Source organism: Pyrgilauda ruficollis, unplaced genomic scaffold (genome assembly GCF_017590135.1).
Source record: "Pyrgilauda ruficollis isolate IOZ18807 unplaced genomic scaffold, ASM1759013v1 scaffold57, whole genome shotgun sequence".
Classification (NCBI taxonomy): domain Eukaryota; kingdom Metazoa; phylum Chordata; class Aves; order Passeriformes; family Passeridae; genus Pyrgilauda; species Pyrgilauda ruficollis.
The window spans coordinates 5,374,844-5,386,341 of NW_024527377.1; the positions used below are offsets into that span (position 1 = coordinate 5,374,844).

The following is an 11,498-nucleotide window of genomic DNA, read 5'->3' on the forward strand; positions in this document are numbered from 1 at the left end:
ATCCCACAAGGTGCTGGACATTCAATCCATGGCTCCAGCTGCATTGCCAGGCAGTGGGACACCCCAGGCAGTGTCCTGTGCTGGGCAGCAATGTCCCTGCTGCTCTTGTGCCCAGTGTGAACATGCAGCAGCCACCCCTTCACATGGACCCAGGGTTTTTTCATACACACTCACCTCCAGCACTGCACATAGCTAGAAACCACCCACCAATTCCTGAGCTTTCCTGAGCCCCCTCTACTTGCCACAGCAGGAGAGACAGAGACACTGTAATGGGCACTTTCCTAGAAGGACCTGATTTTGAAAACAAGCACAGGATGAACTTTTTGCAGGCTATGAAATGGGCTTGCAAGCAATGCCTTGTGTTGTTGAAGTGTAATGACAAGGTAGACTCTAAATTTTGTGGCAGATGGATGTGATTCCTGGGGCTTTAGCAAGGTATTGGGAGAAAGAAAGTTTTGTCCTAGACCAGGATGGCAAGCTGCTTTCAGGGACACCCAGGTGTGTCATGCAATTAAAAGAGCTTTATCAAAGACACACATTTCCCAGTCCTCTTCTCCAGTGAAAGAATTTTGTTTTTGTTAAAAAAAAAAAAAAAAAAAAAAAGAACAAATTCTGTGAGTGCCTTGCCTTGGCTTTGCTGGAAATTGGCAGATTTTTCAAATCAAAGTTGTCTTATGCTGAGCAGCCCCATCCCCAGCCATCCATGTGCTCCTGCACATCCCTGGCAGCACTCTGAGACAATGGCCAGTGCTGTCCTTCATTGCTGAGCTTCAGGCCTTGCCCCACTAAAGTCTGCCCAGCTTTGGGGGTAGAAGCTCAGCTTCAGGAGCTGCCACATGCTCTAAGGACAGTTCATCTTCTAGAGACTGCAACAACTCAAGGTGCCATCACCCTGTGCTGCCAATGGGCTCTGCTCACACTGGGTGGCAGAAGGGACCAGCCCTGCTGGGAAACTCAGCAAATTTGGCCTGATGCTTGTCAGCCAACAAGGATTAAATAGTGACAAAGGGGATGATGGACACGATGCCATGTTTGAGAGTAACAGACGGGAAGGTGCCTGGTTGCTGCAGCAACAAGGCTGGGAAGATGGGTTTTTCTTTTGGGAAGATGGGTTTTTCTCTCTCTTTTCACCTGCCAATCTTCCCCCCACGTCAGGGCTCTGCTGCTGCGGGAGACGAGCAGTGACATTTACACTCCCACTAACAAGCTGGTTCAGTGATGGGCAGCTCTGCAGGAGAGCATCTGGAGTCACAGAGCCTGAGCAGAGAGGAGGGGAGTGTCCTCTCAAGCACACAGAATAATTTGGGACTTTTTTGTTATTATGAGCATTACTGGGACAGGCTCATGCACGGAAACAGCAGGCAGAGCCTCAGTGGTGCACTCAGGGCTTTTGACCCTTCATGTGGGTCAGGTCCTGGGGAGCAATGAGATGTCACTCCTGCCCAAAGAACACCTCTGCATGTCCTGCTGGGAGGGAGAAGGAAGAAAAGGGAGAGAGAAGGAAGAAAAGGATATTAAAAGGATTTGCAAGAAGTCAAGCATCACCGCAGGAGCAGTTTCACTTCTCAGCCTGCTCATAGTAGCAGGCTGTGCCATCAGCCATGCTCCTGCAGTTCAGCATTCCTCAGTGCCCCAGCAATCTGCCTTTGGCTCCTTGGGAGAAACCTTACTAAGGAAACAGCAGTGAAACTCAGGCTGCTTTTTCCTTACCTGTATCTTTGCCCACCACTGTGTTTCTCAGTGCTTTCCTTTGCCTTCTGGATAAGACAACATTCAGTTCACCCAGAGCGTCACAGTAATAATAGGGATAGCAGTAATAAGAGTAATAACAATAACAATAATAATGCTACTGCAAAGTAAATGTAAGAAAAACATAACAGCTCCAAAATGAATTGTAGTGGTGGTGCAGGAAACTGCTTTGGGTCATCTCCTCTCTCTTACTGGTTGTTTTGCTGCTGGCATGAGGAGGAAAATGAGAATTAAGAACAAGCAACCTTTCCTGGTTGCCAGACTGCTCTGCTGCAGCCAGCTGAGGAGGTGCCTCATTGAACCATGAACCCCAAACTGGGGGTGGAAATAAATATCATGGCAAATAAACCCTGAAATTTGTGTATGCTTGTGCCAAACAGAGCCAAGGAAGGCAGATTTCCTAAGGATCTATGGCTGCAAGTCAAAGACTATAGTATGGATCGCACTGGTCCATTTATTTGAAGGACAGCACCAATGGGTTTTCTCTTGTCTAGAGTGTCATCCTTTTGCACAAAGCTTGGACATTCCTGATACTGTGGAGATTTCCACCCTGTTGTTAAATCAAGGTGAAAGTGTAGACTGACAATTACTAGTAATACACAGATAAACAGGCTGCTCCACCTGCATTCCTGTCCCAGTTCTTCCCTGAGCAGAGAGCATGTGCTAATCAGCCACATTTCATTAAGAAGCCAGGCTGAAAGATTAGGATGCTGAGAAGGGCAACCCCCTTTCAATGTCTTTACCCCTCTCTGAAGCTGGGGCAGCTCCTTCAGACTGAATTTTAAAGTACAAAGTACCTGATATGTTGTAACACATTTTCCTCTACGTAATTGCTCTGCTTTTCTACATCTCCACTAAAAAACTCCCAGCATTTCCCAATAGGTGCTTAAAAGTACACCCAACAATCTGCAGAGAAGAGATGACTGAACAAATATACAGTCAAGCCTGGGGGGAAAACTGCATGAAGGCAGATTAGGAAAAGACCAGAGAAATAATCTTTCAAATATTGAAACTGCAGAAATTAAGAGGATATTTGCAGAAATCTCTCATTACAGAGAGCACACAGGAAGCATCAAGATTACAACCTGACCAATGCATGAAGGTTATACAAGGGAGAAACCCAATCTTTCCACCAGCACATGGTGACCATGATGAGTCCCTTATCAAAGTGATCAATCAGCAAAGCACAGAAAATGGAGTTTTTTCCAGCAAATGAAACTCAGCAGGGATAGCCCCATAACAACCTTTGCATCTTTCAGCAGAGGGTTCAGGATGGAAAGTTGCTCCCCATGGTAGCAAAGCCCACAGTGGGAGCTCCAGCTGGGAAGAAGCTTGGCAGCTTGCGTGGGCAGTGGGTCAGATGAAGGTGAAATGGAAGAAAAAATATCTTTTTAGCATTCTTGACTGGAACCCACTTTTCTCCTAACTAAAAAGAAAATCATATTCTCTTCTGTTACAGGAGGTTTTTTTAATTGTGAAAATTGAGATGTTTTCATGCCTTGAGGGTTGACTTTTTTGCCATCAAACCCAAATACAGAAAGAGTCCTTTGCAAAACATACTTGCCAGAAAGGCTGTACCAGTGTCAGGCAGACTGCCCTGTACTGAAACCTTCCGTGCTCATGTTGAAGTTCCAGTTTGGACCCTTTCAACATCACTCCAATATCCTTTTCTGCTTCCTTAATCCCCTCCCTTCCCAAAAACTGTGGGTTGCTTCTTGTAAAACCTGCCAAGAAAAGCAAGTGAATCAACTGTGCTACGAGGGCAAGGAACAGGCTGTGCCACCCACCAGTCCACGTGTCCATGGAGCAGCAGAGAGGAACACCAAGAACTGTGCAGAGGCTTCCTCACCAGCTGCAGACACTTCCACAGGCACCAGTGTTCTCCTTTAACTATGTGGCTACATCTCAAAAGAGCCACGTGCAATCTCCCTCCCACATCCACAGAGCAGGGCTGTCAGTGCTGCTCAGACTCTGGTGGCCCCAGCAGATTTGCACTGAGCTGCTGGGCTGGCCCTGGGGAATCTGTACTGTCAAATAGGTATCGAGTCAAAATTGCAGAGCAGCAGCAAGCATGGAGCAGGGGACTCTGTCTGGTTCACTGTAGAGAAATCTGCCCTAGAAACGGGAGCCTTGCACATGGAGCTGAGCCAAGTTTGGGATCCTGTTGCTGCCCAGATTATCCTCACACCCTGGTCATCGTGGAAGAGAAGGTTTTGAAAGCTGCAGGGGGTGACATCAGGGTTAGATGTGGGAACTTGGTTTCCCTCGCAGTGAAATGAGCATTTCTGAGCTTTGTCTCTTCCCCAGAGAGCCGTGACGATTCATTAGGCAATTGTAAAATCAGAAAGTAGCTGCTGACTAAAAGTTGCAGCTCATTAATAGCCCTATTTATTGCCAACAAAATAATTAGCTTAGACGTGCATCAGCAGGTCTTGATTGCATATGAAATAACTGCCTTATTACATAGAAATCAAATGAGGTTCTGAGGACAGCTCAGGTGTCACCTCAACCCCAGAATCGAAAAGGAAGAGAAAAAAAGGAAAAAAATCCCATCCACTTCAATGTGTTGCTCAGCAACAGAATTTGCGGGGGAAACAATCTAGGAATGAAGGAATGAGCATTTCCAAGAGAACAGGTTATTTCAGGCAAGACATCAGGGACAAGCAAATGTCACAGAGGAGGAAAACTTCAATTTTTTTCCTCCTTTAATCAATAATTCAAACTAGACATTTTGGATAAAACAAGCATTTAAGTTAGCTGATTGAAAAACAGAGATCCCAAACCTTTACCAAGAGTCACATTGCTGAGGAAATGTTTATTTGTTTGTGTGAGGGAAACGTTAGATTTACTAGACACTGAATTAAAAATTTAAAAACGCTCTTAGAAATGTCACTTGTTCATTTAAAGAGGAAGATGATGTAATGCCAGTACTGCTATATTGTGCAGCACCCTTCCCAGAGCAATCCCATATTAATTTTGTTGTTCTCCTTTCCCTTGTGCCCTCCTTTCCCTCCCTTCTCCTCTTTCTTCCAGGACAAGACGAGCGCGCTGAGTCTCAGCAATGTGGCGGGGGTTTTCTATATCCTCATCGGTGGGCTTGGACTCGCCATGCTGGTTGCCTTAATCGAGTTTTGTTACAAGTCCAGAAGTGAATCAAAGCGGATGAAGGTGGCAACCCGTTCCACGGCCTTTCACACCTTCTCTCTGATCCTCCCCCGGCTCCAAAGCTGCCTTCAGAGACGGATGCAGCCCAGACCATGGGTGGAAAGCCAAGACATAGGGATAATGAAGTGACTGTGTCACTCAACTTGCTAGAAAGGCATAGGAGCTTCTGAGGAAGCTGAAAGAGGGTCAAGTGGGCTGTCATGGGGAGCTGATGCAAGATCAGACATGTGGCAGAATGTTGATTCAAAATCCAGACAAAGAGCAAAACCACAGCACAAGCAGCAACAGAAACACATTGAAATTCCTTAAAATTAATGAAGGCAGAGTATGGCAATGTGTGTGCAGCATGGATGAAGTGTGCTGGGGCTGGTGTGATACAGCCGGTGCTGCAATATGGAAAAATCCCCAAACCCAGGCTCTTAACAGCAAGATAAAACTGGGAGAGTGAAGTAATGATTCACATCCTGTTGTTCCCTTTGCTGGCACCCTGCTGGCACCATTTCCAGGCTGAAAACACCAATACATCCTCAAAGCATTGTTGCCCTGAAATGGATGATGTGGGCCTCCAAATCTCAGAATTATGGATCCTCTTTGAGAGAAATTTGCCTCCAATGTCTCCCGTAATGGTTTTTTTTAATTCCACCCTGTCATGGTCTTGCAGAAGCATATTTCCTACAGCCCAGGAGATCTGTTTCAGCCCTAAATTCTGGTGTGCCTGAATTTCTGAGTGTTGTGTCAAAAGTAGAATAGATTTGAGAGTCTTAAAGATAGACATTTAATGCAGCACCTGTGGAGCACCTGTATCTGGGCAATCCCTTATACAGATACCGTGGTGTTCAAGGAGGCAGAGGGATGTGTGACACATCCCTTGTGCTCCTCATCTTGACCTCTCCCGTGAGCATGGAATTTGTTATGGAAATATGAAGCATGCAGTGAGTTTCAAACAATCCAAATAGGTTTTTATTTCACTGAAACTCACCCAGGATCAAAAGGAAAATAAGCAACTGCTTGTTTGAGTTTTATGTCGCCATTTCACAGCACTCTCAATGTTTTGTCAGCAATAATAACATTTCTAATGCACTGAAAATGTGCTACAGATTTTTTCCCATTGAGGTTCAGGAAATTCCACAGGCAATGAGAGCTACTTTGAGCACAGGGGTAAAATAATATGAACAGTGTCCATGGGACTACAAAGATTAGATTCTAATTTGTGCCCACTGTAAAGGTATGGCACAAATGCGCTGCAAAAAAAAGTGTCAGAATGCAGTAGCTCAGTAGCTATTCCAGATTTATCTGTTAGGGATAATTCTTCACCTGAATATCCCAGTCCAGAAAGAATGATAGTACCCTTGGAGATAGCTTGAATGCAAAGAAACCAAATTGGCTTTATCTTTTAGTTGAATTGTTCTAGGCAGGTGGTTTCCATAGATCTCTGAAAGTGAATGTTTTGGATGTATCTGGAGCAGGAAGATGAAATTTGGTTTCCTGAATTAGGCTTGCACTTCCTAGTTACCTCAGTCATCACTATAGACAAAAACACAGGCACATGCTCAATTTCTCACATGAGGAAAGTTAAACATATGTTTGCAGTGAATCAGAGTCCACCGTGCATAACAGTCCTGGAGTAGCAATAGCATCTCTATGGGGGAAGTGTGTAAAATACCTCTGCTCAGATCCAGGATGACTGTTCTTATGTTGTAGAGTTTGAAGAGGTTTTTGGCATATGGCACTGATGCTTTATACCCCAAAATACTGCTGAAACATTTAATTTTGCATGTAGAAGAGGTGTGAATGAACAGAGCAGATGCAGTGGGGACGTGCAGAAAGTGAGTCTGAATGGAGGCAAGGAAGGGGAGAACAGTAACAGAAAGACAACACTGGTTAATATTATAATTTCTCCAACATTGCAAAGGACAGGGGGAGACCCCCCCCGTCTTTCCTAAAAAGGGTTTTTGTTTAATCCCACAGCAATCAATCAACGAAGCCATACGGACATCAACCCTTCCCAGGCCGGCTGCAGCAGGAGGCAGTGGAGAAAATGGACGTGTGGTCAGCCACGATTTCCCCAAATCCATGCAGACGATCCCATGCATGAGCCACAGCACTGGCATGTCCCTGGGAGCTACGGGATTATAATTGGCCTTTTGACCCATTCCCTGGGTGAGAGCAGGGGCAGCCCAACTCCACCTCTCCAGAGCCAAAAAACATACCCAACACCAACAAGACAAACGATGATGACAGAAGGGACAATTGGATGGATCTTCTCAAGGAAATCAAATAAATTTCCCTTTTTATTTGCAAACAGATCCACTGGCAGGAGAACAGAAACAGGTCTGTACTGCAATAAGGAGAGTGTAATGGGATTTTACAGACTCGTGAACCATCCCTGATCAAAGAACCACTGGAACACTAATGAGGACTATGCCATTTTGTTTTAACTTGGTTGTTAATAAGTCTTAGTGTGTGCAATATATATATTTTTTCTTACTAATTCCTGTGGTGTCAGGGTAACATCAGCCCTTTCCCCCTTCCCTGCTCAGTCCTTCAATCTGGTTTCGTTTGGGATGCAAACCACAATGTCTGAGCTACTAAAGGCAAAAAAGGAAAGACCAATACGTGGCAAGTTGAATTCAGTGCAGGGCGTCAGCACTGACCTCTTTTGTCCATCGTGGTTCTGCCCTCGTTGTTCTGTGGTGAACTCAGGCTGTGGAGTTAGCACAGCGAGGCAGACGGAGCTGCCCCGGATCTCCCTCAGCAGGAAGGACTCGATGCAGGAAGAAACCTGAACACAAACACGAGGCTGTTTTACAGGGGGAGAAGTCATGGGTGAGTTTGGAAACCCCAGGTAGCGTGAGGACAAAGCAGTAATTCTTCCAGAGACGATGAGTGCTGATTCAAGAGGAAAGGCACGTGCCTGGAGTGGAGAGTGGCAGACTGGAGCAGAGGGCTGGTCTAAAATCACGGTCGGCTGCTGAAGAGGGAAAGTAAATGTGGTATTTATTCCCCTCACATGTGACTCTCCTGCCCAGGTTATTGGGGGCTAATAAGCAATTGTGAACCATTTCTTCATTGCTTAGCTTCTGTGTGTGCTCCCTTTCTGGTGGTCACATAAGGGAACCACCTCGGGCCAGGAACAGGCCATCTCCAGACATCCAGTTCTAGACAGCTGCCAATTAACCAGCGCAACGTGCTACAAGTCATGGGGCTGCAACGGGGACACCCCTGCCCTTCTGCTCTGAAATCCCTTTATGGCCATTCTTTTCTAACTCAGAGGGACATTTTGTAGGTAGCTGGCCAGAATGGATTCCTGGAAGGAACTGCTGAAGCAAACCAAGGAGGAGATCATAAAAGAGCTTAATTCAAGCAACCTTGACATTCAGCAGCATCAGTGCTGGTCACATTCAGCCTCCCCACCAAGCTGGGGCCTGTCTGGGTACAAAGCCAACCGTAGCAGATTCCCACTCGTATCCTTAGAGAGGGGGAAGCATCCACAAGTCAGGAAAGCAGGCTGCTGACCCCAAACTTGGTGTTGCAGAAACCCACAGTGCCAGAGGGGCAGCTGGGGGTCCAGCCACAGGCCTGGAGGTCAAGGGGGCAAGAATGGTTTTCCAGAAACACACAAAAGGTTCATTCTGTGAATCTCTGGCATGGACAGACAAATGCTTCCCACCCTGGTGGGCCTGAGAGACCTCAGGGGTGTGACATTCTCAAGTGAAGGATACCCAGGGGAACATCTGGTGAGGGAGAAGATCTGTGGGTCAGGGGCTACAATGAGCCCACTTGGCCTGGTCCCATCTCACTTACTGCAAACAAAGTTCGAAGGTTCTCACAGAGTCAAACAAATACCTGTCCAGGGACTGAGCTGCTACTGGAGCATTCTGAGCTGCTTTTTCTCATTTTCTTTGCTCTTTTCTGTTTTTTGCAACATAGCAAGAGAGGAGCCACGAAAGAAGGGAAGGTGAAGAGAAAATGATGCAGGCAAATGACTGGCACAGGTCTATGAGGAGAATCTGGAAGTAAGGCTGGAAACCTTACTGTGTGAATACCATGTGTGAATACCAATTCCCATTAGTGTATGACTGTGCAGAGTAACACATTTACCACTTCTAACACCAGCCTGGTCTGAAGCATCTGCTCCACTTATCCATTTGTCATGCAACAATTTGCAGACCAGCAAGTCAGAGTCAAGGTCCTAAGCCTGGGCACAGCGTGGCTTGTGCCAGTGTTTTCCTCTGTCCAAAACTGGGAACATTGTGATCTTCATCTCTCACAGCTGAACATGAACTCAGTTAACAGCCACTCCAAGCACCACTTCAGGGTGCTTTCTGTTGTTCATCATTCTTTTTAACCTGCTTTTCTTAATTTTAATGTCAGTTCTGTGTAACACTAGCACAAGTGGAGGCATCCTTACCAGCACAAGCTATTTTTTCCATGTCCAGAGCTCTCAGATGAGTCTCCTGACCCGGCTCTTGTCGTGTTCTGGGCCAGTGTGGTGGGAACAGGCTACTGGTACCCACCAGTGCCCCATCCTCCTCCAGGAACAGGACCCCGTGGCAGCAGGTCACAGCAGTCTCCTGAGCAGCAGCACTGCTAGAACTGGCCACCTGTGACGTGAAGATGTGAGATGCAGCTGTGAAAGGCTTTTGATCAGTGGAGGGGTTACAAAAAAAAAAAAAAAAAAAGAAAAGAAAAAAAAAGAGAAAAAAGGTGAATAGGACAAAAGCGTGGAAAATGTAAACTTGTAATATGTATTTTTACTACACTTTTCTTAAAAATAGAGTAATGGTAAAACTCTTAAAGACATTGACATTTTTTCTCAACAGGATTCCATATTTAACAGTTTTGGCTTTCATTAAATTTTGCTCTTTGGTACCTGGATCTTTTATTTAACAGCTATATTTGTTTTAACTCTCTTTTGGTTTTTCTTTCTTTCGTTTATTTTTTTTTCTTTTGGCAGTACTGCAAAGGATTTTGCTTTATCAAATGCAATAGTGTTTTTCTTTTCACATTCTCTTTTTTTGAAGCAAAATTTTTTTTATTGGTAATTATTATTTACACAAAAAAAAGGAAACTATCAGCTGGAATTTTAGAACCAAGGATCCATGATCCATTTCTTATACCTGTCCATGCCGTTTTGTGCCAGTGCTGGATGTGTGGAAATGAAAATGATGTTACCCCTCAGGCAATATTACCCAACCTGAATCAAAAGAGATTTCTTTGATTTTGCTGTGTCTGACTTGTGAACAGCAGCCGAATAAACTGCTTCAGGTTGAAATTGGGAATCTATCTAATATTTACCCAAGAGTCAGGAAACTAAATATTCATTGGGTTCAAAATTAATGATTTTACTTTGTTTGGAGTCTTGTGGGGTTATTTTTTATTTTTTGAGGAGGGCTATTAGAGGATTTTAGCTTGTTTTTACAGAGAGGGAAGACATGGCCAGCTCAGAGAAAACTCAGAACCAGCACTGGTCCAAAAATCCCTACCAGGATCAGCTTTCCTAGGAGCTCCTATGCTGTTTCAGAGGCTTGGACATTTAAGATGCTTCTCACACAGTTTTCTCACAACTGACCTGCTAAGTTCCTCATCCAAAAGCCTGTTGAGGGGGGAAAAAGAAGAGGATTTAAAGGGTGTTGGACATTAATGCAAATACTGACAGCTACTGAGGTAAACTGCACTCATTAATGTCATGGCCTTGTGGAGCACTTGGTGCCACAGGTGTGCAAGGACTTCCCTTCCCACATCCTCACTCCCAGTTATCATCTGGGAAAACTGAGACACACAAATGCCTTGGGAGCAGGCATCCCCCAGGGCCAAGGTTGGATAACCAGCATCCACAAGTGGTGTCTTACCCACTGGTAAGTTTTAAATACAGAATCAGCAAGGGACAGAATTAATACGTTTTGAAAGGGACAGTGAACCCCGAGGCTTCAAAGAGCAAGAGATTCCCAAGCACTGGGACCTGAAGGAGAGGTTTCCCAAGGGCAGGCTATCCTGGATCAGCCCACTTTGGTCTTCCACAATTCCCTAGGGATCCAGTGCTGTGCTGTGGGCTTGGATTCTGTCACAAAATGCCCTTCTTGCTCAGTGGTTCACTTTTGGTTTCCAGTGAGATTGCAAAAATGCACAAGAAACATTTCTTTATATTTCAGCGTGAACAGGACAAAATTTCCTCCTAGTGGCAAACTCAAATATTCCTTCTAAAGTCTCCAGCAAGAATCCTTCTTCAGCAGTTGTTGAAGCAAAAAAATCCTCACTGATCCCCAAAGTGCAGCAGAAGAGCAAGAGATGCATCACACATTCCATTCCTTTGCTGTGGGGTCAGGACCCAGAGCTGGGAAGCTCCAAAAAGATTTGGCTGGGCTCGTTTGTCCCACCTGCCACCAAGTGCAAGGAGAACTTAAATAATCTAAGTTCAGGGAAGGGACAGGGGGTGCATCAGGGTGTTCTATAAACCAGTGGTACCACTGGCCTGTTCAGCTCCAGCAACTCGGTGCTGTGTGTCCATCAAAAGCTTTGGGAGACATGGGGAAGTTTTCACTGTGAACACAGGTTCCTGCTCAGTTTCCAACAACATGGTCAGT

General features: G+C 45.4%; 1 protein-coding gene across 4 annotated transcripts in view; it reads left to right on the forward strand.

Moving 5' to 3' along the window:
- The window catches only part of GRIA1 (glutamate ionotropic receptor AMPA type subunit 1), a 118,235-nt gene extending 110,925 nt beyond the window's left edge, over positions 1-7,310 (forward strand). For 3 of the 4 annotated variants that reach the window (XM_041481902.1, XM_041481903.1, XM_041481904.1), the window contains 2 exons: positions 4,783-4,917; positions 6,862-7,050. In XM_041481902.1, coding sequence (XP_041337836.1) covers positions 4,783-4,917; positions 6,862-7,050 — 324 coding nt within the window. Of the gene's footprint in view, positions 1-4,782; positions 4,918-6,861 lie in introns of all 4 variants that reach the window. The other variant, XM_041481901.1, reaches the window with a different exon arrangement.
- The last annotated feature ends 4,188 nt before the right edge of the window (positions 7,311-11,498 follow it).